The sequence below is a fragment of the Neovison vison genome, chromosome 2, assembly GCF_020171115.1.
Source record: "Neovison vison isolate M4711 chromosome 2, ASM_NN_V1, whole genome shotgun sequence".
Lineage (NCBI taxonomy): Eukaryota > Metazoa > Chordata > Mammalia > Carnivora > Mustelidae > Neogale > Neogale vison.
In genome coordinates, this window is record NC_058092.1 from 214,988,421 (window position 1) to 215,014,372 (window position 25,952).

At 50.5% G+C, this 25,952-nt stretch overlaps 2 protein-coding genes across 5 annotated transcripts in view; one reads left to right on the forward strand and one right to left on the reverse strand.

The window, feature by feature from the left end:
- Positions 1 to 18,081, forward strand: part of PDCD11 (programmed cell death 11) — a 43,149-nt gene extending 25,068 nt beyond the window's left edge. For 2 of the 3 annotated variants that reach the window (XM_044240428.1, XM_044240429.1), the window contains exons 20-36: positions 1,100 to 1,641; positions 2,514 to 2,576; positions 5,246 to 5,354; positions 6,746 to 6,835; positions 7,039 to 7,141; positions 7,592 to 7,769; positions 10,975 to 11,031; positions 11,554 to 11,676; positions 12,295 to 12,417; positions 12,838 to 13,138; positions 13,376 to 13,492; positions 14,185 to 14,334; positions 14,554 to 14,801; positions 15,500 to 15,668; positions 16,219 to 16,372; positions 16,836 to 17,001; positions 17,735 to 18,081. In XM_044240428.1, the coding sequence (XP_044096363.1) occupies positions 1,100 to 1,641; positions 2,514 to 2,576; positions 5,246 to 5,354; positions 6,746 to 6,835; positions 7,039 to 7,141; positions 7,592 to 7,769; positions 10,975 to 11,031; positions 11,554 to 11,676; positions 12,295 to 12,417; positions 12,838 to 13,138; positions 13,376 to 13,492; positions 14,185 to 14,334; positions 14,554 to 14,801; positions 15,500 to 15,668; positions 16,219 to 16,372; positions 16,836 to 17,001; positions 17,735 to 17,906 (2,865 nt within the window). In that variant the 3' untranslated portion in view covers positions 17,907 to 18,081. The remainder of the gene's footprint in view (positions 1 to 1,099; positions 1,642 to 2,513; positions 2,577 to 5,245; positions 5,355 to 6,745; positions 6,836 to 7,038; positions 7,142 to 7,591; positions 7,770 to 10,974; positions 11,032 to 11,553; positions 11,677 to 12,294; positions 12,418 to 12,837; positions 13,139 to 13,375; positions 13,493 to 14,184; positions 14,335 to 14,553; positions 14,802 to 15,499; positions 15,669 to 16,218; positions 16,373 to 16,835; positions 17,002 to 17,734) is intronic. The other variant, XM_044240430.1, reaches the window with a different exon arrangement.
- Positions 18,082 to 19,707: 1,626 nt separating this feature from the next.
- CALHM2 (calcium homeostasis modulator family member 2) lies at positions 19,708 to 24,426 on the reverse strand. 2 transcript variants are annotated; one of them, XM_044240432.1, is made up of 3 exons: positions 24,061 to 24,426; positions 21,424 to 22,063; positions 19,708 to 20,631 (listed from the first exon to the last, which is right to left on the reverse strand). In XM_044240432.1, exons 2-3 carry the CDS (start codon positions 21,976 to 21,978, stop codon positions 20,215 to 20,217), a joined length of 972 nt encoding a protein of 323 aa, XP_044096367.1. In that variant the 5' UTR covers positions 21,979 to 22,063; positions 24,061 to 24,426; the 3' UTR covers positions 19,708 to 20,214. The 2 variants fall into 2 exon arrangements, with proteins under 2 accessions (XP_044096367.1, XP_044096366.1); XM_044240431.1 differs by having other exon boundaries at positions 21,424 to 22,149.
- Positions 24,427 to 25,952: the final 1,526 nt, after the last annotated feature.

A 25,952-nucleotide genomic window follows, 5' to 3' on the forward strand; every position in this document is an offset into this window, starting at 1 on the left:
TCCCTCCCATACATTTCTGTGTGAGAGAAGAATGGGTTCAAGGGGTGTCTCAACACATGTGGTATTTTTCTCTGGATGATGTATATATTCTGTCCTCATTTCAAGTGCGTATTAAGTGGGCACCTGGTAAGCGTCCCAACTCTTTTTTTTTATTTTTTAAAGATTTTATTTATTTATTTGACAGACAGAGATCACAAGTAGACAGAGAGGCAGGCAGAGAGAGAGAGGGAAGCAGGCTCCCTGCCGAGCAGAGAGCCTGATCCCAGGCTCAATCCCAGGACCCTGAGATCATGACCTGAGCCGAAGGCAGCGGCTTAACCCACTGAGCCACCGCGCCCTCGTCCCGACTCTTGATGCCAGCTCAGGTCTCCATCTCAGGGCCGTGAGTTTAATCCCCACATGAGGCTCCACTTAAATGAATGAATGAATGAATGAATGAAGTACTTACTAAGCATCTAACTGTGTAGGGTAGGTGGAGAGAATTACATAGGTTTAATTCCTCATGTCTGGCTACCTATAATTTTAATACATGGGGAGACAAAGAGAAATAGAAACAGTGTTGACCCCTCACTGAGTTTTCTAGCAGGTCCATATCCCATATCTCCAAGTGAAGCTGGTGAGCTCATACATAAGGGTGTGAGGGTTGGACTCTGAGGAAAGGGTGGGCTACACGACGAGCTCTCAGTAGTGACTGGTGAGTGGTTGAAAGGGTGAATAAACCAGGGGGGCGCTGCAGAACTACAAGAGTTGGGGACAGTGTCTTTGACCATTAGGGGACACCCAGCTCTGCTAAGAATCACCCCAGTAACTTTTAAAATTCTGATTTCACTAGTTCTAGGATAGGACCTAGGAATCTGAATTCAAAACAAAAGCTAAGTTCCAGGGATTCTGATGCAGTGCTTTTGAGTTTAGTCAGGTCACCTCAGTAACAGGAGAGGAAGCCAGGTGGAGGGAGTGAAGGCTAGTTCGTTACAACTCATTCTAACCCTGGGTTCCCTGGACTCAGGCGGCGTCCCTAGCCCCAGCCTGCCCAGTAGGTGGTGACTGAGCACTTGTGCCCTGTAAGAAGTGGGGATGGCGGGTTTTCTGTGTTTTCCAGCTGAAGAAAGGCAGCGAGTACCAGGCAGTCGTGCAGCACTTGGAGGAGTCCTTTGCTGTCGCCTCCTTGGTTGAGACTGGCCACCTGGCAGCTTTCTCCTTGACCTCTCACCTCAATGACACCTTCCGCTTTGACTCAGAGAAGTTGCAGGTGGGACAGGGTGTCTCCCTAACCCTCAAGACCACAGAACCAGGAGTGACCGGTTTTCTTTTGGCTGTTGAGGGGCCAGCTGCTAAGAGGACTGTGAGACAGACCCGGAAGGACTCTGAGACCGTCGATGAGGATGAGGAAGCAGATCCAGCTCTGGTTGTGGGGACTGTAAAGAAGCACACCCTGTCCATCGGGGACATGGTCACAGGCACTGTCAAGTCTGTTAAGCCCACCCATGTGGTTGTGACACTGGAAGACGGCATCATTGGTTGCATTCACGCCTCCCACATTCTAGATGATGTTCCAGTGGGCACATCTCCTACTGCCAAACTGAAAGTTGGGAAGACAATCACTGCCCGAGTGATTGGTGGGCGAGACATGAAGACGTTCAAGTACGGAGGCTTTGGGAGTGGGCTGGTTTGGAGGGGACATTGTTGTAATTGTGGGAGAAGGAATGGGCACTGAGGCAGGCTCGAAAAAGTTGTGCACGAATCAGATTTTCTTCTAGTTAGCAGAAGTGTTCACCAAAAGAATCCTTTTGTCTTTTTTCCTTTGAAAAAATAATTGCATATGGTGCAGTGGTTAAGGGCATTAGTTTAAAGTGAGAGAGACCTGGGTTCGCATTCCAGGTTTACCACTTAAAATTGTGTGACCGTGACTTAAGTAGTTACTTCACTCTGAGTTTTATTTTCCTAATTGGTAAAATGGGAGTATGGGTGGTTAGCACCTTTCGTGCAGAGGTTGAGAGAACATCTGGTACCCAGTGTGCCTAGCAGGTTGCCTGATGCAGATACTGCTCAGTATACATTAGAGGTGGTTATAGTCCATTCTCCACTACATACTGTAGTCATCCTCCTTTTCTTTAAATCTACTTGCAATATTATTATTGTACCAGGAATCTTTGCTGTACTAAGAAAAGCAAAATAAGTCTTAGTCTATAATTTGCATATTAATTTCAGTAACTGTACTCTCTAGACCTCCGTTTCCTTACTTTAGAGTAAGAGTTGGAGAATGTAGTCTATAAGGAAAATTCTACTCCGGGTTTAATAAGACAACGCTAAAGAGCAGATGAGTCAACTGCCCAGCATTTGCTGCTGAGAGAAGAGAGGAAGCCCTCAGGCCTGACACGTCACCAGTGGGCAGGCTGCCAGCGGAGCAGGGGGCTTTTAAGCTGGGTTTCCTGGGAGTAGAGAGAAAGTCTGATCTCCAGATTATGGTGGTACAGAGAATAAGATAAATGATTTGACATTATTTCTTTCTCCAGGTTTCTCCCAATAAGTCATCCCAGATTTATTCGAACCATTCCAGAGCTGAGTATCCGGCCAAGGTGAGAGGAATCCCAGTAGCATGGTCTCAGGGAAAGAGTGGGGGACTGAGTTCCTGCCAAGATTCTGCCAGCATTCTGACTTATTTTGCCTCTGTCTGTCTAGCTTGTCTTATTTCTCTAATAAGGATATTAGGCTCTGATAGGGCTAGGTAGAGGGATTATAAGAAACTTAATGTAAAAACTATATTTAGGGTTTAAAAGTCTGGTTGCAGTTCTTTTTGTCAGCATGTAACAAAAAGGCACATTTTTGGTCTCAGTTCAATTTTTTGGAACTCAGTAATTCCAAAAATAAACCACATGTAGCCAAGAATACCCATTCTTTGAGTGTAGAGACTACTGCTCAGTGACTGGAATTTTAGGTCACGTTCTAGTGGATTTCAGAGAGGGGTGTTCAGTGAGAGATTCTGTATGGAGGAAAAACTAGTTCCATTTAATGTTGGATCCAGTTTGGGAACATTTTTTTTCATTTTTCTTGTTTAGTGTAATACTTTGTAGATCCTTCCATGTTGTCACAAATGGCAAGATCTCATTCCTTTTTACGGCCGAACTTCAGAGTAAGCCCTTTAGTTGCAGAATAGTGAGATTTGGTGGATGCACACACTCCTATTTGTTTACTGTGTGGGTTCCTTGGTTTTGTCGATTTTGATCCTGATCCCCTCCAGTCTTTGTCATGAAAACAGACCTTTGTTGTGAGTCCACCAGATCTTCACCTGAGGTGTGATGCCTTACTTAATTAAGAGTTGGGGTCAGGTAGTTTCTTCAGGTTAAGGGGAGATATGTCCAGGTAACAAGGGTTGGTTCTTCTGAGTCCTCCCTTCTTGGCTTGCAGATGGTTATCTTTGAGTGTCTTCATGTGGTATTCTCTTTGTGTATATCTGTATACCAGTCTCTTCCCTCATTTTGCTTTTTTGTTTTATTGTGGTTAAAACACAAAACATAAAATTACCCTCTTAACAGTTTTTAAGTTTGCATCACAGTGTTGTTGACTGTGTGCACGTTATTGTAGAACAGATCCCCAGAACCTTTTCATCTTGCATGGCTGAAACTCTATACCCATAGAACAACTCTCCATTTCTTTTTTTTTTTTTTTAAGATTTTATTTATTTATTTGACAGATCACAAGTAGGCGGAGAGGCAGGCAGAGAGAGAGAGGAGGAAGCAGGCTCCCTGCTGAGCAGAGAGCCCGATGCGGGGCTTGATCCGGGGACTCGGAGTTCATGACCTGAGCCCAAGGCAGCGGCTTAACCCGCTGAGCCACCCAGGCGCCCCAACTCTCCATTTCTTATTACCCCTTGCCTCCGGCAGCTGCCGTTCTAACTTCTGTTTCTTGCATTTGATTACTTTAGATAACTCGTGTAAGTGGATCATGGTCAGTCCTTTTGGCTGGCTAGCTTCACTCAGTACAACATTCTGAAGGTTCATTCACCTAGTAGCTTATAGCAGGATTTTCCTTCTTTTTAAAGGCTGAGTAATCAAGGCACCGGGCTGGCTCAATCGTTAAGCGTCTGCCTTCGGCTCAGGTGATAAGGGTCCTGGGATAGAGCCCCACATTGAGGCTCTGCGGGAAGCCTGCTTCTCCCTCTCTCACTCCCCCTGCTTGTATACACACACACACACGCACGCGTGTATGTCTACAAAATTATTTTGTGTGGTTTCAAACTTCACATAAATGGCATGCTGTACTTAATATTTTGCAACTTGTTTTTTTCACTTAAAATTTTATTTTTGAGATCTGCTTTTGTGTTTGTAGTTAAAATAGTAATTCATCTTATGAATGTGCCCAACTATATATATTCTCCAACCAATGGAGGATGTTTAAGGTGGTTTCCAGTTTTTCTCTATTATAAATAATGCCACAGGGAACATCTTGGAACTTGTTCCACTGTGTGTCTGTGCAAGGATTTCTGTAAGGTGGAATTTTCTGGGTTATAAGGTGTATGCATTTTAACTTTACTAGTATATGAATGTTTCTGTTTTTAAATATTCACCAGTGATTGCTATTATATGTGATAGTTTATTAGCATTACTTGTACTATTTTCTTGTTTGGTTTTGTTTTAGAAATTACTTGGTAAGCAGGATGGGGAGTTCTGTGATTTTTTTTTTTTTGAAGTGCTTTGTGGACTGATAACCACATCCCCTTTTTGCTTCACTGAGCAGAAAGGCAGTAATAATTTCAAGGTAGCATAGGGGACAGAGCCCTGGATTTTTGAATCAGAGCGCTGACTTCAACTCCTGGTTTAATAGCATAAAATGAGTTTAATAATATCTACCCTGCTTCATGCACACATAAGATTGTCGTCACAAAAAAAAAAAAAAAAAAAAGATTGTCACATTCATTGAGAGATTATTTGGGAAAGTTCTGCAAACCGTAAAGCAATAGGTAAATAGTATTACAAAAGAAGTAGTAAAACAATGTTGTTTCCTAAATTTTTAAAGATTGTAGGCTACCTACTTTATAGCTTGTTCATACCTAGGTGAATGAAGTGGAGGAGATAGCTGTCTTGTAGGTATTATGACCATTCCCCTTGGAGGAGAGAAATGGGCATGTGGGTGATGTGCATGAACATGGGGGGTGCAGTCAATCCATGACGACGTCGGGGAGATGGTTTTAAGCTAGAAGCTGTATCCAGAGGTTGGTATACTCTTTCCATTGCTTTTCTGCCAACAGTGAGCTGGAGAAGGACGGCTGCACTGCTCTCAACACTCACTCTGTTAGCCCCTTGGAGAAGGTTCAACAGTACCAGGCTGGGCAGACGTTGATTTGTTTTTTGAAGAAGGTGAGTAGTGCACACACTGCAGTGTGATGCTATCCTTTTTCAGAAGAAAAAAAAAGGGAGAAGCTGGAGACAACAGCCATTAGCACTTAACATTTGCTTCTGTTTGCTACCATGTTGGTTTGTGGGAGACCAGAAGCCTAACTGAGGAGCTGAAATTATGGCTTACAAGACACTTAGCAAGCAACTCACAGTTGAACATGTTTGTAGATCAATGATACGAAAGGGAAAGAAAAAACAGAGAGCAAGATTTAAAGTAAATGTGCTGTTGGAGTCTAGATTTTTGTCTTTCATAAAGTTCAGGTCAATGCAGAATACTGTGTACCTGGGTGCCAGATTATTTGTTCTAGCCCCAAGTGGAACAGGTGTTCATGCAAGGGAGAAAGGGAAGCGATCAGTGAAAGCTGTACTAGTTGGAATATATCAGAGAGGAAGTTGGATTGGGCTTGACGTTGACAGATACCTCCTCTTCACTGCTGCCAGATTGTTCTTCCATAAGCATCTGGCTGAGCATGTCACTGATGCCCTTTAGTTAGCTCTTGTGCCTTGGTGGGTTTCATAAACCTCTGGTGTCTTAGAGTGCTATTTAAAGCTTTTCATAATCTGACCCATACACCTTGTGTACCAATCAGCCTGAAAACCTCCTCTTTCCCTTCTTGTCTTTATTTCTGTACTCAGAGTACCCTCTGTTCATTCCTATAACCCTTTAAGGCCCAGCACAGATACCCCCCAACCCCCCCGCCCCATATTCCTAGTTCTCCTATGTATTCCCGTAGCACAGTGTGTTTCTACTGCTCTGGTTATTTGCACACTTGTTTGACTTACTCTTTGTAGACTATAATCTTGAAGGTAGGGGTTTGGCTTTTGTTTATCACTATGATGCCATGTACATAGTGGCTGCATGATAAGTAGTTTGTTGAATTCACTTTGAAAACTGGGGCTGCATGTTTAGGGCAGGGTACTGTAAAGAGGAAAGAATCAAAATCTAAATTGATTTAGAAATCAGATGTTGAGCCCTGGAGAGAGGTGATTAAACCGTCACTCGGCAGAGCTGATCTTGGAGGAGTCTGCAGAGGTCAGTGGGATTGTTCCTGATGCATGAGGACACTTCTGAGATCATTTTTGCCTCCTGATCAGTTGAGGCACCAAGAGGGATGCATGGTCGGCTAGCCTAGCAGAGGCTCTGAGCCAGACTCTTGAGTGAAGTCTGTGAGAAATGGAGATTGGGCCGGGGCAGTGGGATGTAGGGGGTGGATTCCTGTCCCTTGGGAAAAATGTAGGAATTAGGACCCCTTCAGCCGTGCAGTTTTTAGGAGAGTCTTCTATTTTGATGAAGGGAAAAGAAGATGTTTATCTCCATCCCATTCTGTCTCTCTTCCTATGTTATTCTCCAGTACAACGTGGTTAAGAAATGGCTCGAGGTGGAGATTGCTCCAGACATCCGGGGCAGGATTCCCTTGTTGCTCACCTCTCTCAGCTTCAAGGTCAGTGCGCTTGATATCCCTGGAGAGGAAATCCGGGCTCCTAAGCTGGCTGTGTCTGGTGTGTGCATTGGGTACAAGAAACCATGTATGTACTTATCCAGGGATTGGTTTGGGACATACTTGGTATAGAGACTTAAATGCTAGTTTTGGGTAAATGACAGACCTTTTCTCCAAACATTAAAGGAATTTTCTTGTCCATCCAGGTTCTAAAACATCCAGATAAGAAGTTCCGGATTGGCCAGGCCCTGAAGGCTACTGTGGTTGGCCCAGATTCTTCCAAGGCTTTCTTGTGTCTCTCACTTATAGGTGTGGTGAAAAATGCTGCCTGGTCAGAGAAGGGAGAGGGTAGAAAGGACTGGGAAAGGGTCATCAGGTAGTGCCCAGGTTCAAGGATGCCTCTGGTATTGGAGTCCTCAGAAAGCTTACTGGGGCCTGTGTCTTCTGGGAACACTTTCTTTGGGGACTTTGTTCTCTGGCCTGTGTCAGTTTGCTACTGTCTGAGTCACCTTTTCTGACTTGGTTGGTTTTCTCAAGTCTCTCAGAAGGGGTTGTCCACCACAAGGCCCTGAGATTTCCCCACTACATGGCATGGTAATGTGGGTGTTTATGATCGTTTTGGTCCACTCTGCCTAGATATCCCCAAGTCTGAGCAGCCTCTGACTTCCCCAGCCTGTGCTTGGCCAGTGTTCCAGCTTCTTTCTTCATTTGCCCTTCCCTGAGTCAGGTTTATTCTCCTACCGTTCTCCTACCTACCAGGTCCTCACAAGCTTGAGAAGGGGGAAGTGGCCATGGGCCGAGTGGTGAAGGTGACTCCCAAGGAGGGGCTGACTGTCTCCTTTCCCTTTGGGAAGATCGGAAGGGTCAGTGTATTTCACTTGAGTGACTCCTATTCAGAGACGCCCCTGGAAGACTTCGTCCCCCAGAAGGTTGTCAGGTAGGCCTAGTTTGTTCAGTTTTTTGCTCTTCAGCTCTATGTGGGATTGTAGATTTCTTTTTTTAAAAAAATATGAATGTGGAGCGCTTGGGTGGCTCAGTGGGTTAAAACCTCTGCCTTCAGCTCAGGTCATGATCCCAGGGTCCTGGGATCGAGCCCCGCATTGGGCTCTCTGCTTCCTCCTCTCTCTCTTCCTGCTGTTTGCCTACTTGTGATCTCTGTCTGTCAAATAATAAATAAAATCTTTAAAAAAATAAAAAACAAAAAAATATGGATGTGATAGCTGATTTTGTACCAGAAGAAAATTGTAATAAAAAAGGAAAAGTTCTGTTGCTGCTCACTTTCTCTACCACTTTTCATCATTATATACCTTGGTTTCTATCTTTCAAGACTTTTACACACATGGAGGTATACTTTTTTTAATGTAATAATAGAATTCCATTTGATATATTCTGCAGCTTGCTTTTTTCTCATAGCAGTTTATCATGGACTTTTTCTTTTCCTGTGCTAGTATATCTAAATTTATCGTGTTCTTTTTTTTTTTTTTTAAGATTTTATTTATTTACTTGACAGAGACACAGTGAGAGAGGAGCACAAGCAGGGGGAGTGAGAGAGGGAGAAGCAGACTCCCCATTAAGCAGGGAGCCCAGTGTGGGGCTTGATCCCAGAATCCTGGGGTCATGACCTGAGTCGAAAGCAGATGCTTAACAACTGAGTCACCCAGGCACCCTGTTCTTTTACCTTATTTTTAACATTTTTGTTCCATTACTTTTTTTATCATTATCTAAAACCTCTTTTGATGGACAATAATAATGAAGTGAATATCTTTGTGCATGTGTTAGGACACGAGTGAAAATGTATCGTGAAATATATTGCCAGAACTAAAATTGATGGGCCAAACGGCATTACACATTTTGCCAAAGTGCTCTCCAAAAAGACTGCTGATTTATGTTCCTGCCATAAATCTAACTGTTTCTCACACCCTTGCCAACAGTGGATATTCTTAATTTTTAATCTAAGCTATTAAATAGGCAAAAATTGATCTCTCATTTTATTTTTTTTATTTTTAAAGATTTTATTTATTTATTTGACAGAGAGAGATTACAAGTAGGCAGAGAGGCAGGTAGAGAGAGAAGGAGGAGGAAGCAGGCTCCCTGCTGTGCAGAGAGCCCGATGCGGGACTCCATCCCAGGACCCCGAGATCATGACCTGAGCCGAAGGCAGCAGCTTAACCCACTGAGCCACCCAGGCGCCCTGATCTCTCATTTTAAATTGCATTTCTCTTACTGGTCATTTTCCCTCTTTACTGACAGTTTACATTTTTTCTGTGCTTTGCGTGTCTTGTTCTTTGGTTTGCTCATTTTTCTACTGGACCATTCATCTTTTTAACAAAAAAATTGATCTGTACATGATTGCTGCAATAAGAGACCTTTTGCAGTTGGGGTATTTTATGAACTATATTATGTGCACTAAAATGAGCCTGGTTTGGAGTTTTGTTTTTGTTTTTGATTTTTTTTTTGTTTTGTTTTTGATTTTTTAAGATTATTTATCTTAGCACGAGTGAGGGGAGGAGCAGAGAGAGGGAGAGAAGCAGTCTCCCCGCTGAGTATGGAGCCTGACTTCACAACCTGAGCCAAAACCAAGAGTCGGATGCTCAACAGACTGAGCCACCCAGGTGCCCCCGGTTCAGAGTTTTAAAGTTATTTTCCAGGGTGAATAAATTAGCATTGAAGAGGCAGGCTTTAGCATGGTACTGTACAGACTTCAGAGAATCCAGGTTGGCTGGCAGTAGAGTGAGAAGCCTTGAGGAGAGAGGGAGGAAAGTTGTAATGTTCTTTCCCACTTCAAGTATCCCAGCCGCCAGCATCTGCCTAATAAACCCACCACCACTTATCAGAGCTGAACAGCACAGAGATATCCAGGGCCTGGGTGAAGAAAAGGAACACATCTGAGAAATCCATGATTGTCTTTGCTTTGTCTCTTTGAGGCTTAAAAAATGTGGTTGTGGGGTGCCTGGGTGGCTCAGATAAGCGACTGCCTTTGGGTCGGGTCACGATCCTTGGGTCCCGGGATTGAATCCCACATCGGGCTCCCTGCTTGGCTGGGAGTCTGCTTCTCCCTATGATGCCGCTCCCACCGCACCATGCTCGCTCGCTTGCTCTCGCTCGCTCTCATCTCTGTCTCAAATAAATAGATAAAAATCTTTTTAAAAATGTGGTTGTGGCTTTTAGCAAAATTTTCATTTTATTTTTTAAAGATTTTATTTATTTGACAGAGTGAGAGAGAGTATATGTGCTCACAAGCAGGGGGAGTGGCGGTGAGAGGGAGAAACAGGCTCCCTCCTGAGCAGGGAGCCCAATGCAGGGCTCAATCCTAGGACCTTGGGATCATGACCTGAGTGAAGGCAGATACTTAACCAACTGAGCCACCCAGGTGCCCCAAAATACTTACTTTAAATATATTTTATTGTAGCCAAATCTGTGAGTTGTATTCAATTATGTTATCTGTCTAATGTGGATAATAAACTAATTGCCTAAAGGTAGATGATCCCTAAGGTCCTTCCTGCTTTAGGGCCTAGGAGGCAGGAAAAATTTGGGACTATTGTCATGGGAAATATTTGGACTATTGCTGAATTTCTTTCCACTGCTATGATTCAATACTTTGAAATTGTGACTTTGCATTGCCAAGTGCTGTTTTTGGAGAAAATTTGGGAACCTAACCAAAGAGTAAACCTTGCTTTCCCTCCTTGGAAGCCTCCCCTGCTCAGGCCTCAATGATCTGTTTCTTCTGATCTGCTGTCACGAGCCTGCTCTAGGACCTAGGTCATCCCCCGGTTATAGTTCCCAGTGGTTAGTGGCTAAGACTGCACACCACTGGGATCCAACATCAGGCAGGTGTCACCTCCTCTTAGTACCCATGTGGTTCTGTGTGTCTTCCCAAGGGATCCATGCCTCCTTCGTTTTCTTCTCCCAGCACCTTTCTTGGGTAAGAAGACTAGGTAGTGAGAGGCTAGTAAACTGAGTCCCAGAGAGGTGACTTGTCCAGAGTCCCTCAGCACATTCTCAACAGAATGAAGAACAGAGCCCAGGTATCCTGTCCCCTCACTCTGGCCTGTTGGTCAGCCTTGTGGAGAGGAAGCTCCAGCGTTCTGCTGTCTCCTGGGATGCTGAAAAGTCAGCATCTTGTTTTCTGGCTCTCATTCCAGGTGTTACGTCCTGGCTACTACAGGCCATGTATTGACTCTGTCGCTGCGATCATCCAGGTGAGTGTCTGTGGTGTGGAAGAGAAGGGCATGGAAGAGAGGCTAGGCTGCATAGACCTGACACAGAACTTGGGGCTTCCCCCCTTTCTTCTGTGCTTGTGCACTTTCTACCTGGCCCTGTCTATCCAGAAAAGCTGCAGGCATTCACATTGCTAGAAGAACCTGTTAGCGCAGGCTCTTGTTGCCCAGGGCAAGGTTCGGCCATCTGAATGAGTTGTTCAAGGTGGCCATCCAGTGATCCCGGTGAGGGGAGATGGTCCAACCCCTGGGTTCCATAGTTCATGGCTTGTGTCACGGAATGATTGGCCTGAAGTCAGCCTGTTCCGTGGTTAGAAATGGATGTTTTTGAGGCCAAGTCCTGACAGGAATTCAGAAGAGAGTATGGCTGGGCTCTGAAGGTATAAGCTTTTGGACGGGTCCAGAGTTGTATTCTTATATGTAGAGTTTATCGCAAATGAGTAGGGGGTGAGAGTGGGGAAGGGAGAGTTGGAGGACATGTACATAAGCCTTTTATTCCTTTAGGACAAACCCGAAGACGAAGAGCAAAATAACTGATCCTGAGATCAACTCCATCCAGGACATTCAGGAAGGGCAGCTCCTGAGGGGCTACGTGAAGTCTGTCCAGCCGCATGGCGTGCTCTTCCGGTGAGTGAGGTGGCGCTTGGTGGGCCTGACGTGAGCGCCATCCCCCGACCCCCGGGCCTGTTCTGGTCCTTGTCTGTGGCGTTCCTTGGTCACTTTCTCTGAAGAAGATAGAAAGGAAAAGGGAGGCTGAGTTCCCATCAGTTTATTAAAATTCTGAGATGTTTTTAGACTTTAAAAAAAGTTTTGAATTATTTTTATTGGTGTTTCGGACAAAGAGCATGGCATATTCAATTTCAATTTTAAGTATATTTGGATTTTCTTTGGTTTAGTATTTGATCGTGATTGGTAAATGTTCTGTGAAATTACGTAGCATTCACAGCCGGCAGGGAGCAGAGCCTTTTCTGCCACAGCTTCGTCATTTTCATCTTCTCCAGCCGTTGAGACTCATGCGTTCTGGTGTTCTGGTGCGGGGTGGGAGACTCCCTTCAGTCCCACCTTCATTATGCCTCGTAACTGTTGCTGTTTTACAAAGCTCTCTGTATCCTTTTGAGTGCCGGGAACTTCTGTCTGTCCTAAATCCTTGTCACAACTTGGGTCCCTGGGAAAGTGGAGGTACTAGGTTAGGCTGGGACTCTTGCTGTATTTATGACCACAGGACCCTTGTCTCTCTCCTGTCAGCCTTGGCCCCTCTGTTGTGGGTTTGGCCCGATATCCGTATGTCTCCCAGTACAGTCCATCTGACAAAGCCCTTTACAACAAACACCTCCCGGAAGGGAAGCTGCTCACAGCCAAGGTCCTGAGGTAGGTGTCTCCCCTGCCGCACCCTGCCCTGCACCCCCTTGTTTCCCTGGGAGTCCTGGGAGGAGATTCAGAGGTAAACTAGACACAATGCCTTGGGGGGGGGGGTGCAGTGTTCAGATGAGCACAGCCCCATTGTTTGGAGCCGTCTACCTCAGCCCTAGTCTTGGCTCCTGAAAGCTGATGCGGAGACTTTTCTGTGCATAGGAAGTTGTTGTTGGGGACAGAGTAAGGGAACATCGCAGCTGCCCCCTGTATTTCACTGTTCAGCCTAGTAAAATGTGTAGGTCGTTCTGAAGAATACTGAACAGATTCCAAGGCAGGGGGTGCCGGGCTCAGAAAACTGGGCTGCTCAAGAGCGGAAGGCCTGGGCTACTTGCTGTGTTTGTTGTCGTCATTGTCCTCCCTCCCTCCCCGTTGTAGCCTAAACCGTGAGAAGAACCTGGTAGAGCTGTCGTTCCTCCCTGATGACACTGGGAAGCCGGACGTGTTTTCTACCTCCCTAGGACTGCCACTTCTAAAACAAGAGGAGAGGGAAAGGGAGGCAGCAGAGAAAGAGCACAAAGGAGAAGAAGAGAAGAAGAAGAATCAGAAAAGGAAAAGGAAGAGGAACCAGGAGGGGCCAGAGGAGGCACAACTGCCCGGCCAGGAGAAGAGTGAGGCCCAGAAACCGCAGGCAGAGAAGCGGGGCAGGCGGCGGCGCCGGGAGTCTGCAAGCGAGCAGGTGAGTCCCTCAGGGAGGGCGGCCCCCTCACGGGGAAGGGACTGTGCTTCACAGCCTGCCGGCCAGCCAAGTAGCCTTCTCTTGGACTGAGAGCCGTGTGAGTTCGGAGCCAGGCCCTGTGGGGGGTGCCAGGAGGGGCAGGGGGAGGGCATGTCCCTGGGCTGCCTGCGGGTTCTCCGGGGCAGGAGGGCGGCTCGCCATCTCTCCCCCACCCCGCCCCTGCCCTGTTGACCTCAGGAAAGAGTGAACAAGAAGCAGAAGAAAGTTGCTCCGTCAGAGGAGGATGACAGCGGTGTTGAAGTGTACTATCGGGAGGGAGAAGAGGAGATGGAGGAGATGAGTGTGCTGCCCAAGGTGAGGGACAGCGCTGAGTGGGAGAGGACAGGCTGTGCTGGGGAGGGAGGTCCTTGGCCTGAGAGCTGGGCAGTTTTCGGCTCGTCCTCTTCTCTCCCGTGGCCTAAGGCGGGGCTGCTAGGTCTTCACTTGGTCATTAGCATCCTGAGTTTGAGACCCTACTTTACCCAAGGAGTGGGCTGCATAAAATAAATTCTCATCAGTGTTTGTTGAGTAGAGTAGAATTAAATCAGTGGGGTAGGCAAATAAAGGCTTAACCTCTTTGAGCCTGTATCTCCCTCTGAAAGATGAGGACGGTACCATTTGGACAGAGGCCTGACTGTGGAAGGGCTGCCCAGACGTTAGGTACTCATATCCCTACACCCTCGGGACGCCTGTCCCAGCTCTGCTATCACGTTATATGCATATGGTACTTCATACAAGAATGTACGTAGGAATACACATACGTATGAGATTTTAAAAAATGTGTCTTTACATACGTATGTTTTATAAGCTTGTTTCCTAAATTAACTTAATTATAAGGAAATCTTTTACATCACTGCTATGTAGTTTCTCCAGCAGAGTGGGCCTGGCATAGCCTGGCCCTGGGAGGAGAGGAAGGTCACTGGGTGTGGTGGGGACCCTGGCTCCTCGGCGGAACAGGGTGCAGCCCGAGCTGAGTGCTTTCCTCACACACCTCTGTGATCCTTCAGGAGAAGCCGACCAGGCCAGCAGAAGCGCCCCGGCTCCAGCTGTCCTCTGGTTTCGTTTGGGACGTGGGACTAGACTCTCTGACCCCGGCATTACCACGTCGAGGAGACAGCTCAGACAGCGAGGAGGACGACGAGCCGCAGCAGGCCACGGTGGCGTATTTTGCAGGGCTTTGCCCTTTAGCAGGGACCCCTGGGTGCCAGTCTCCTTTGCTCTGTCCAGGCCTGAGTGTCCTTCTGACGGAGCAGGGCAGTCTCAGGCCTGTGAGCAATCCTGGGGCTCACGGACCGCCCTGCCAGCTCTGGCTTCCAGCCAGACCGCCTTAGTGGCCTGGGGAGCAGGTTACTCACGAGTTTTTGTGCCTTCCGTAGCAGAAGAAGAGCAAGAAGGAAAGGCTGCTGGAGAAGCAGAAGGCAGAGAAAGAGCTGTCCCGCATCGAGGAGGCTCTCATGGATCCTGGGCGACAGCCAGAGTCAGCAGATGATTTTGACCGCCTCCTGCTGAGCTCCCCCAACAGCTCCATCCTGTGGCTACAGTACATGGCCTTCCACCTGCAGGCCACGGAAATCGAGAAGGCCCGGGCCGTGGCCGAGAGGGCTCTCAAGACCATTTCCTTCAGGTCTTGGCTTGGCCCTCTGCTTGGGTAGGGGGTGGCTCTTGACAGGGAGGTGTCTCCCCGCGCTGCAGGCCTTGTCGCCTGCAGACCGTTTCCTCCTCAGGAGGCTGACAGCAGATTGGCTCGCTGCCATCAGCACCCGTGGGTTTTCAGGCTTCGGCTCCTAGCGAAACAGATCTGCTCGTTTATATTTTATAGTCCTCTTCACTGAGGTAGTGAAGGGTGACACTTACAGGAGTCCCTGTGCTTAGATAAGGTGCCCAACTTGGAACAGAAGTAGAACAGGGACAATGACTGCGCACAGGTGGGTGCAGACACTCGGTAGCCACGTGCCAGGCACAGGGTAGACTGAGTTTCCTGACAGCTGAGAGGAGGGTCGGCAAGCCTTTGCTTCGTTCTCTTAGTTTGGAGACAAAACCAGACCAGAGATTCTGTTCCTTTCTGGCCAAACCTTGAGCCAGGTTAAAATTTCGTGGGCTTCCTTTTCCGGAGTGGAGGCAGACACCAGGGAAGCCCAGCAGTCAGGGCCGGTGTGCCTGCTTCCGTGAGAGCTACAGCGGGGGCCACGGGCTCACTTGAGGGCGGGAGCTGAGGATGTGGATGGAGCCTGCGAAGGAAGTAGTTCCAGGCAGCATCCCTGGGTGATGTGCAGGCTTCCTCGGGCGGAGGTGATGGAGCTCATGTGCGGACTCTCCCTCCAGAGAGGAGCAGGAGAAGCTGAACGTGTGGGTGGCGTTGCTGAATCTAGAAAACATGTATGGCTCTCAGGAGTCACTGACCAAGGTCTTCGAGCGGGCCGTGCAGTACAACGAGCCTCTCAAGGTCTTTCTCCATCTGGCTGACATCTACGCCAAGTCGGAGAAATTCCAGGTAGGAGTCTGGGCCAGGCGGCCCACTGTCAGGCCGTCCTCGTAACTCCGAAACCAATTCCTGGGAAGTCCAGGGAGTCTTCCACACAGGCTTGCTCTGTGACCTCTGGGCCCCAACTTGTTCATCTTCCAAGTGCGAGGAGTCCTTTCCTCCCACGTCTGCTTTAGGAAGGCAGGGCGAGGATGAGGGAAGTAGAGGGGACAGTGGACCCCTGTCGTGTATCTCGTGGGCATACAGCCACAAGGCAGCAGCTCAGCCACATGTCCCTTTTCTGTCTCTTCTCTTCTCCCTTGGCACTCTCGTGTTCTTCTACTCCTAGGACCTCCATACAGCACAGGATTAGTAGGCAGACTCCCTACCCTGTCAGGCCCTTTCTGTGCTCTCCCCATCTCCGGGAACCTGCCTGCTTTCCTCAGGATCTAGACTTGCGCCTACTTAGTGACCAGAGTCTGAGGCCACGTGTAGCTCTTGTGAGCGTAGCTGTCTGTCATTTGTTGTTCTCCCTGTCTCAGTTGTTGCCCCCTCTGTCATATCACACTTCATATCACAGGAAGCTGGTGAACTCTACAACCGGATGCTGAAGCGGTTCAGGCAGGAGAAAGCTGTCTGGATCAAATATGGCGCCTTTCTTCTGAGGAGGGGCCAGGCTGGGGCCAGTCACCGTGTGATGCAGCGAGCTCTCGAGTGTCTGCCCATTAAAGAGCGTGAGTGCTCATCTCTAACCTCCAGCCCCATTCCTGGTCACATTATGCTCTGTGATATCTGGGCGTAGGGATTGGAGGTTTTCTCATCTGAGGGTGGTGTGGTATTAGGAAAGCCTGGTAGAGGGCATGGATCTCACTGTTGATTATATGCTCATGAACATCACATGTGTTGCATTTCAAATGCTAAACTTTCAGAGATGGAGGAACAAAAAATAATTAGTGCTGATTTTGTTGCCCCTGCCTCATCTCCTTTCTGAGCCCAAAGAGTGGGGTGTCTGCAGTGGGAGTCCTACATCAGTGCCCATTTGTGTATTTGGCCCCAAACTTTCCCAGTGTTCACTTGTCATCACCTAGGTCTTGGAACCTATGAATAGGGAGTCAGGAGTCAGACTGTCTGTGCAGCACATTATGCTGTAGGGAGGGGTCTCTCTGCTTTGTGTGTCTGAGCTGTTTCTCCCTGCAGATGTGGATGTGATTGCCAAGTTTGCCCAGCTGGAGTTCCAGCTGGGGGATGCGGAACGGGCCAAAGCCATTTTTGAGAACACACTGAGCACCTACCCGAAGCGCACTGACGTCTGGTCGGTTTACATCGACATGACCATTAAGCATGGCAGCCAGAAGGAAGTCCGGTGAGAGGCAAAGACAGGCCAGGGCTGAATTAACTTTGAAAGGTTGAGGATGTGGGCCAAATGGATGAGTTTTACCCCCTGGAATCTTCTAGTATTCCCAGTTCTCTCACTGACTGGAAGAACAGCTTTGACATGACATACCAGGTCCTGTGGTACTCATTTTTCGACTTGTTTTGCTGCCTCAAGAGCCAGCCTCTGGTCTGTGTCTGGAGTCTTGGGTGGGCAGTAGGCTGGCCCTGGTGTGGGGGTCAGAAGACTTGGGTTTCCCACATAATTCATTGAGCCTGGCTCTTGTGGTAGAGAATGGTCGCAGGCTTGCTATTGTCACCTGCATCCCCAAAGGGGCAGAGAGGGTTAGAGACAGGTGGACTGAGGTCCCAAAAGAACTAGTGCCTTGGCGAAGCCCATCAGTGAGTTTGAAGCAGAGCTCTTGTCACAGATCCCTATCTTGTGTATATCCCCATCCTGGCAGCTTTGTTCTGAACCACTGTGTGACTTCAGGCCAGTAAGTCCTTTTAACACCCGTGAGTGTCTGTCTGATCTGGAAAGTGAGGGTAGCAGTCTCTCTCCCCATGGACACCTTAGGAGTTAAGATGGTGGTAAATGTAAAGGTAGGAGTGAGGGTGCCGGGGAACAGGGGGCCTGGCTGCAGAGCCGCAGGGCAAGTAGACGAAAACTAGTCAGCGGTCAAGTGGCCGGGGGCAGGAGGCAAATGCTGCCTTGCTTTTCACAGGGACATCTTTGAACGGGTCATTCATCTCAGCCTGGCCCCCAAGCGAATGAAATTCTTCTTCAAGCGCTACCTGGACTATGAGAAACAACATGGCACTGAGAAGGACGTGCAGGCAGTAAAGGCGAAGGCCCTGGAATATGTGGAAGCTAAGAGCTCCGTGTTGGAGGACTAGTGGCCAAGCTGGCCTTGGATGACCACATCAGCATTGAGCCAGCCCGGCTGAATCTCGGGCCCCTGGGCCACCAGAAAACTGTGTTGCCTGAGGACTCTTATTTAAATGTTGCTTTTTCTGCAGCAACTTGATGGTAATCCTGTCAGGATGAAAAAGATTTTGAGCTTTCCTATAATTCCTTTTTGCATGTTTTATTTTAGTACTGCTTTATTTCATCCTCTCCCCCCCGCCCCGCTTTTTTAGAACAAGAGAGAGAAAGCACATACGAGGGGGAAGGGGCAGAGGGAGAGAGAGAATCTCAAGCAGACTCACCGCTGAGCGTGGAGCCCAACATGGGGCTCGATCTCACAGCCCCGAGATCATGAGCTGAAATCAGGGGTTGGACGTTAACTTAACTGACTGAGCTACCCAGGTGCCCATTTTCCCTTTTTCTGAGGTTGCTATAAACAGCAGGCTCTTGCACTCCTAAAAGAGCGAAGACTCTCTCACTCTTGGGGGTTTCCTGAGGAGAGGAACGGAGGGGCTGACTCCTGACGATCTTGTGGTCAGGATCCCACTTTGGCCCTGGCAGCCTCTTGGTCCGCCACAGAGAGTCAGCAGAACTCAGGGAGCGGGCCTTCTCCCCTAGGTCTCGGAGTCTCCGGGCATTCCCTCAACCTGAGCTCAGCTAGTTCTCAGCTTCAGCCCTTTTATAGAGTACGTGAGGCTGGGACAGGAGAACAAAGGCAGACCCCTTTGGGGAGGACTATTGGGCAACCGGGCCATCTGAGAGGAAAGCCATAAGTATTAGCTTATTACCTGGTGGTGTTTCCTCTCAGGCTCACCAGGCCCCGATTATCTAAGGTCTCCAAGGTGGGTGTCTCATTTGTGAAATGGGGACAAAAAGTCCTACTTTGAAGAGTTGTTCTGTGGATGGAATGAGAATGTATGTGTGCTGCCACAGGGCCTGTGGGTAGGAGGCTTGGTTAGGGTGTAGACTGCCATGCTGTGTGAGCTGGGAAGAACTGCCGGTTTCTCCCTGTGGCTCCTCTGGGAAGAGGTTGCTGGGTGGAGGGCATTGGTTGGTTTGATGGTTTTCCTTGAGACTGGAGGGAATGGGGACAGGATGGGTCCACTACACCCATACCTCCCTGTGACCCTTGTAAACTTCCTAGAAAGATGGACTCTGTCTCCTTTGATCGTAATAATCCTGTATGTTTCAGAATTCTTGGACACCAGCGCAGACCCTGTAGTTGAAGCCAGTTCCTGTTCAGCTTGGTCTTAAGGGGGTTAAATGTTTTCTTTGGCAGAGAGCTTTATGTGCCCTGAGAGCGGGAGAGCTTTTCCGTGGGAAGTGACTGGGTCGAATGCCAGGAAGCAGGACAGGGAGAGCATCAAAGGTTTTAGAGGTGGTGGAGGTGACCAGACAAGGGTGGGCGTGTGTGGGTGAGGGGAGAGGCCCAGCTGAGGCTGTCCTGGTTTTTGGGCGTTAGCACGGGCTGTAGGAGCCAGTCTGCCGTACTGAGTGTGCAATCTTCTGACTCATGAAATTGAAGCCAATTTTCCCTCTGAGAAAGGCCAGGTTTCACCTCCTCAAATCAAATCAGATAACTGAGTCTAATTGTCAAGACATCATCAGCCATAGGGCCTTCCCAACACTTGGCTTTCTCCTCTACCCCATCCTCCCTCCCATCCATTTTAATCTCACCCAGGGTCTCTCTGTCCCCCACCCCTCCCACAAAGGGGATGGCATTCGGGCCTGTCTCCATGGCTACCAGCCTACTGTGGCATGGCCCATCCAATCATGCAGACACGAAGCTAGTGCTTTATGCTAAGAAAAACTTTATCAAAAATTTAAGTATATAAAATAAAGACAGAGGTGGATGTTGGAGGGCATCTCCCGGCTGAGTGCCCTCAAGCCAGGTAACCACGTGCAATCCCATGTACGTTATGTGCGTCTGCTGGTGAGCTTCCCTGTCCCCTGGCTCCGCTGGCCACGGCTGCCGAGGCTCGGGATCCCACTAGTAAAAGGTCGTCCGCATCATAGTTACGGAAGGACCAGTTCTACAGAAGGGTCTTTTCTCTCAAGCTGTTGACTGAATGGTTGCTGTCGGCGGGAGAGGGGATTTCTTCAGAACTGGGACCTTCCTGTTGGAGTGGACCCCGCTGTCTGCTCACTCTCCACACCCCGGGCTACTTTGTGCTCCTGGCTCCGGCCCGTTTCCCTCCCAAGTGAAAAAAAATCCCCTTCTGATGCTGCTGGGAACAGGGATGGAGTTCAGTTTGAGACCAAGTACCGTCCCCTGCAGAGAGGGTGGGGGCCGGATCCCTAGGAGGCGAGCGGGGCCATCTCCACGGTCTCGGGCGCTGCCCCGTTGCCCGTCAGACCCTGGGCCCACTTGTGCAGGCGGCTGTAGAGCGGGAGGCCCAGGTTCTCGCGGTACAGATAGACGCCGGTGATGGCGTTCCACTGCGGCCGAGGCTGTGTGCCTTCTACCGGGAACCTGGCCACCAGCTCTTCGTCCTCCTTGCTGAGCGCCACGAAGCCGAAGAAGCGGCGTACGTTGTTGGCGGCCAGCACCCGGGAGTGCACCTCCGCCGTGCGCTGGAAGAGCTGGTCCTCGCTGGCGCGGTACTGCGCCCAGTAGGCCTCCTGGCGGTAGCTGAGCGGCGAGCAGTAGTGCTTGAGGCACTTGGTCAGGAACACCAGGATGGCCACCACGCCGATGAGCAGCCACCCGAAGAGCTGGCCAGGGAAGAGGCAGGTTTGAGGAGGGGGAGGGCTGCCTGGACCCTCACCCGCCCCAGGAAGAAGCCGGACAAGCAGGTCAGAGGGCTTGGGCTGGGCTGACCCTGTGGGCCACACCCTCTGAGAGCATCTTCTCCCTCTCTGAGGGAAGCCAGCCCTGCCGGCTGGGATTCCACTCTGTCCTCACTCCTCCAAACTCATGCTCTGGTTTTGGGTTTTGTTTTTTAGAAAATCTTGGGCTCCTTCCTGTCCCCTGCGTGCCCTGCTGCTCTGAGGAGCACTTCCAGCTGCGTGTTCTGCCCAGGCCTCTGGTCTCTCCCCGACGGCCCCGTGCTCCCTCAGAAGTGAGCCACGGCTAAGGCTAGGATCAGGGCAGCAGCTGCCGCTTCCTGGCTTAGGGGACTCCCTGAGGTCAGCAACACCTGGGCTCCCTCAGTGCTGGGCTGGGGTCCTTCTGGGGATAGGAACTGGTCAACTCCTAGCTGACAGCAGATATTTCGTAAACTTACAGGGGCTGGTGCTCAACCTGGGACAAGTAGCGATGACTGGGATCAAGCCTAAGTCTGAGCCCGAAGAATGTTCCTTTAATGTTTAAAACTTGCCTCACCAAGTCCTAAGCCACAGGCTACCCAGCCCAGATACTGATGCTGATGATCTAGTGCTTTCCTGGAGACCCTAGCCCCCGAGGACCAGCTCTGGCTTCAACACTGGACCCCCCGTCCCCGGTACCTCACCATCTGCTGTAGCCTAGGGAAGAAAGAAGAGGAGCTTCCCCTTGCACAGCCTTACCTGGGACTCATACTTGAGCCTGCGGGTGACCTCCTCCCGGAAGCCTGACATGTTGGCAGGGCCCTCCCCGCAAGGGAACCTGGCCAGGATTTCGGCGGCATGGGCTGGTGGGAAGCCCTTCTCCCCAGCTGTGAGGGAGGACGGGTCCACAAACTCGCTGAGAGCACACACGTAGGCCTCACCTCGAAGCAGGGAGATGACAGACCAGGTGACGGGGGCCACAGCTGCACGGCCCAGGATGGAGCTGAGGAGGAGGAAGTTGGGGGCGGCCGAGCAGTTCTTGGTCCTCCGGTACTGGCACTCGGCGACTAGGTTCCAGGTGTGGTTGTTGAGGATGACCCCGATGAGGAAGAGCGCCAGGGCCGGCACACCGATGGCTGTCAGCCCATATAGGTAGTTGCGGGCGGGCGAGCAAGGGCAGTGGAAAGCCACCACGGAGAACAGCTCCTGACTGCCCACTGTGCCCAGTGCCACCAGCCCATTAAAAATCATTACGTCCTTGCTCTTGAAGAAGAGTGATAGGAAGCGGAAGTTCTCTGCAATCAGGGCTGCCATGGTGATGCGTCAGTGGCGGGGACCGTCGGCAAGGCTGGGGTTGGGGGAGACCTGGATCAATGGTTCCTGATGGTTCCTGATGGGGCTAGGAGGGAATGGAGGCTGGTGGGTATCTGAAGGCAGGGCACGGTCTTGCCATTTTATCCCCTCCAGTGGCCAGCCTGGTGCTTCCTATAGGATAAAGGAAGCTGATAAATGTTTGCCTTGGAAAACTGAAAGGAATCAAGGGGATCCTGTATGGCCAAGCTAGTGAGAAAGGAGGAGACTTGAGGAACCCTGGGACCTTAGGGACATGGTGACAGCTGCTCACTGAGCTCCCGCTGGGTATCATGGGCTTTCTATCCCTCACTACCCATCATCATGATCCCCCAGGGAGCTGCCCAGTCCCGTGTGCATAGAGGTGAGGGGCTTGCCCGGGACATAAAAGTGGAAGAGCTGAGATTCAGGCTCAGGTCCGTCTGCCTCAGGCACTTGGGTTCTTGTTAAAACCACAGGCTTCCCTTCTGTCGGGATTAAGGATGGCCCTGTGGCGCCAGGGAAGGTGGGGTCCCGGTAGTGCTAGGGCGCTGAGGGACCTAGGACTATTGGGGGCTGTTGTCCTCCAGGCCTCTAGCCCATGGGCACCCCAGCTGCAGTGGGTCTCCTGGGAGATAAGGGCATGGGTTTGCCTCAGTGGCATGGGGTGGTGTGGAGGAAAGAGTCTCTGGTCAGTGCCCAGCGAGGCACAGTGTCCCAGAGTTCATGAGAACTTTCCATTTTAGAGACCTCAGAGTCCAGACTGGTTTAGGAGATTCTGGCTGTCAATACATTCCATGACTTTTCTCTGGGTCTGTATCCTCATCCGTGAAAAGAGGATAAATCCTCCTGGCTCTTGGTCTCCCCGTAGGGATGCTGGCGGGAAAAGAAAGGGAATAAATGATGCCTGACCATTGTCCTCCGTGTGAGACCCTCCATTTCACCCTGTCAAGACTTTAGGGTGACTCCCAGAGGTGAGGCAGTGGGGACGATTCTCCTTCCTGCCAAGATCTGAGGCCTAAAGAGGAGAACACGCCTCACTTGAGGCCATGACAGCACGGAGGTGTCTGGGCAGGACTTCTGAGCCTAACCTAAGGAGGTTTGGGAAGCAGACAAGGGTGGGTCGAGCCAAGTGAGTCCTCTGTTTTCTTAGTCTCCGGCCCTTGCTCTGTGCTCATCCATGAGAGTCCCGGGGAACATTCCCTTCCCCACCCGTTACCCCTGCCCTATGTAGCAGCCTCCCAGGGGGCTGCCCAGCCTGCCAGTGACAGAGAATGGAGGCCGAGGCTCAACCATTCCCACTAGCCCATCCCCAGTTTGTTCGGCCGTGATCTGGGCTCCAGTGGTGCCAGGAAGTGGGCTCCCTTTCTAGGCCCCACCCACAGAGACACAGCCTAGGGTGTGGCCCATGTTCTCCCCATCTGGGGGGTGAAAAACACAACTCCACAGCCAGAAGCAGCCAGGGAATGGAGGGATAGGGTGGGCAGCAAACAGAGGTGGGGAGACCGGCCACATTTCCTCCTGTGCCTCTTTACGCCAGCAGTACCCCCCCACGCCAGTCTCTGCCAGTGTTGCCAGATGGGATGGGCAGAGCTCAGTGACCACGTGGGGAGCCAGGAGGAGGAGGGATCTGACTCTTCCTCCCAAGCCCAGGGCAGGGACTCCATCCTACACCCTGAGGAAGAGTTTGTAATGTTGCCAGGACTGAATGGGTTAAAGGCAGGCTCCTCTCTTCCTTTTCGCCTCTTGACTTCAGGGCTTCTCATGAGCTTTCATGGGGCCCTGGGTTCATAAACTGCCCAAAGTGGGGTACAAAATATCAGAACACAGAGGATGGTGAGCAGTGGAAGGATGAGGCCATCATCTGAGACTACTGAAACATCTGGGCCTGGGTGGGACCTGCTACAACAGCAGTCAGGGCAGAAGACAAGACAGCCTGGAAGAGGGCTGCCCAGAGGAGCCTCAGTGAGAGGCCCTTCTCCCCAGGACAATCCCTCTGGGCAGCCTTGAGCAGTCCTGCCATGCTCCCCGTTGCCTGGCACGCCCCAGGGAGGGGCCCTTCCTTACCTGGGGCCAGCTGTGGTGCCAACCAGTGGCTCCAGCCTTAGCGGGGCGTAGGCCTGCAGGGTGGGCCCCCCAAGTGCTGCCGGCGCTGCCGTCCACGGGCTCCCTTGTGCTTTCTTCTGCATCAGGGCAGGAAACTTGAGACCAGTAGGGCGTGGGGCCGGTGGTGTTTTCGGTGGTGTTTTCAAAGAAGTTTTTAAACTCCAGGGAAGCAGAGGAAAGAAACAGGATGGAACTCGTGCAGCAAGCCGCGAGTGGAAAAACAGCCTCCCTCCGGCGCCAGGCAGGGGAGGGCGGGCAGGGAGGGCGGTACAAGAGGAGAGGAAGTTGGGCTGCCTGTTCAGCGGCCAGCGGCAGTGGCCCAGCCTGTGCCTGGCCTTGCCTTCCCCTCTGAGCCAGCTGCCCTGGCAGCCTGCACACCAGTGGGACCAGTTCCGGGGCCAGGCCGGGGGGCCTGCTGGGACATCCTGCCTGGGCCTGCCCTCCCTGTCAGTTTCAGGAGCACTCCTCATGCTGGATTCCTGCTGGACCCCAGCAGGGTTGGAGGGGCAGGCCATGCCATCAGACTGACGGGGAGCCCTAGTAGGATGCACGGGCCAGGGCCTCTGCACCTTATTCTGGCTCTTCTCCCTCAGAGCCCTCCTGCCCCTGCCCATCCTCCTCCTGACTGCTGACTCTTCCGTCCATACTTCAGCTGACTCCCAGGTATTGCTTCCAATCTCAGGAGGGCTGGCAAGTGGGCAGAGCTCTGGGTGGTGGGTGGAAATTACAACAAGGCAGGTTTGTTACCATCAGAGCTGCCCAGCCTGTCCCAGAAAGTGGTCACGAGCTCCCCATCCGTGGGCGTGTGCAAGCTGAGGCTGAAAAGTCATGGATCAAGAACGCTAAAGGGGAGAACCCTGTCCAGGGACAGGCTAGATGACACCTATGATTAAGGGAGACCCCCAGTCTCCCGTCAGCTCTGCAAGAGCTTGCGGTTCTAGGATGGCGGGACTGCTCAGTGCCATGCTGGCCTCCCTGAGCTGTGCTTGTCACGGGCAGGGATGGAGAGAAAGACCAGTGTTTATTATCCAGGTCCTCCCATGTGCCAAACACCACTCCAGATTCTTCCTCCAAGGTTACCCTTTTTATTCTCACCATGCCTGTGAAAAGTGGGTCCTTTTAAAGTTCTATTCTACAGATAGACACACTGAGGTTTAGAGGGTTTTGGTGAGGTCTTACTGCTCTAGTTCTTGAACCCCAATCTGCTTGACCCAAACCTTTGTTCTTTCTTTGACATTTGTACCTCCTGATATCCTGGGCTGGCTTTTCGCACTGGAAGCCCCTCCCCACCCACCAACAGAGACCTGGTCTCTATGCCTTTGAACCCTGTCCTCATTCAGGGCCTAGATGAAGTCCCACCCCCAGAGGAGCCCTCCAGCCTCTCCATCAGCCTCCTGGGCCTACAAGGCTCCTCCTTCTCCCAAATAATGAAAGGAATGCAGACCAGGTCTCAGAAGTGGGAATGGAGGGAAGAATAGATGGGAAGAAGGGAAATCATGAAAACAACGTTGCAGGAATCTACATTACATTAACCACCATGTACCTAGGGCCTGTTTTGTCCCCTGAGCTTCACACGCTTTGCCTGTTTCCTGATTACAACACCATCAGGTAGGTGCCCTCATCCCCGTTATACAGGTAGGGAAACTGAGGCACAGAAAGGAAGCGATTGGCCTGAGGGACACTGTAAGTGGTAGTGGTAGAGCCAGCCTTTGACCCAATTCTCTCTCGTTCTGGAGTCTGAGCTTTTTCTACTCTAGGCAGCTCCCCAACCCCACCCCTCCACCCTCATCCCTACCTCAGGCCAAAGCCTCTTAGCACTCTGGAGCCCCCTCCCCAAAGGTAGGGGTTTTGAG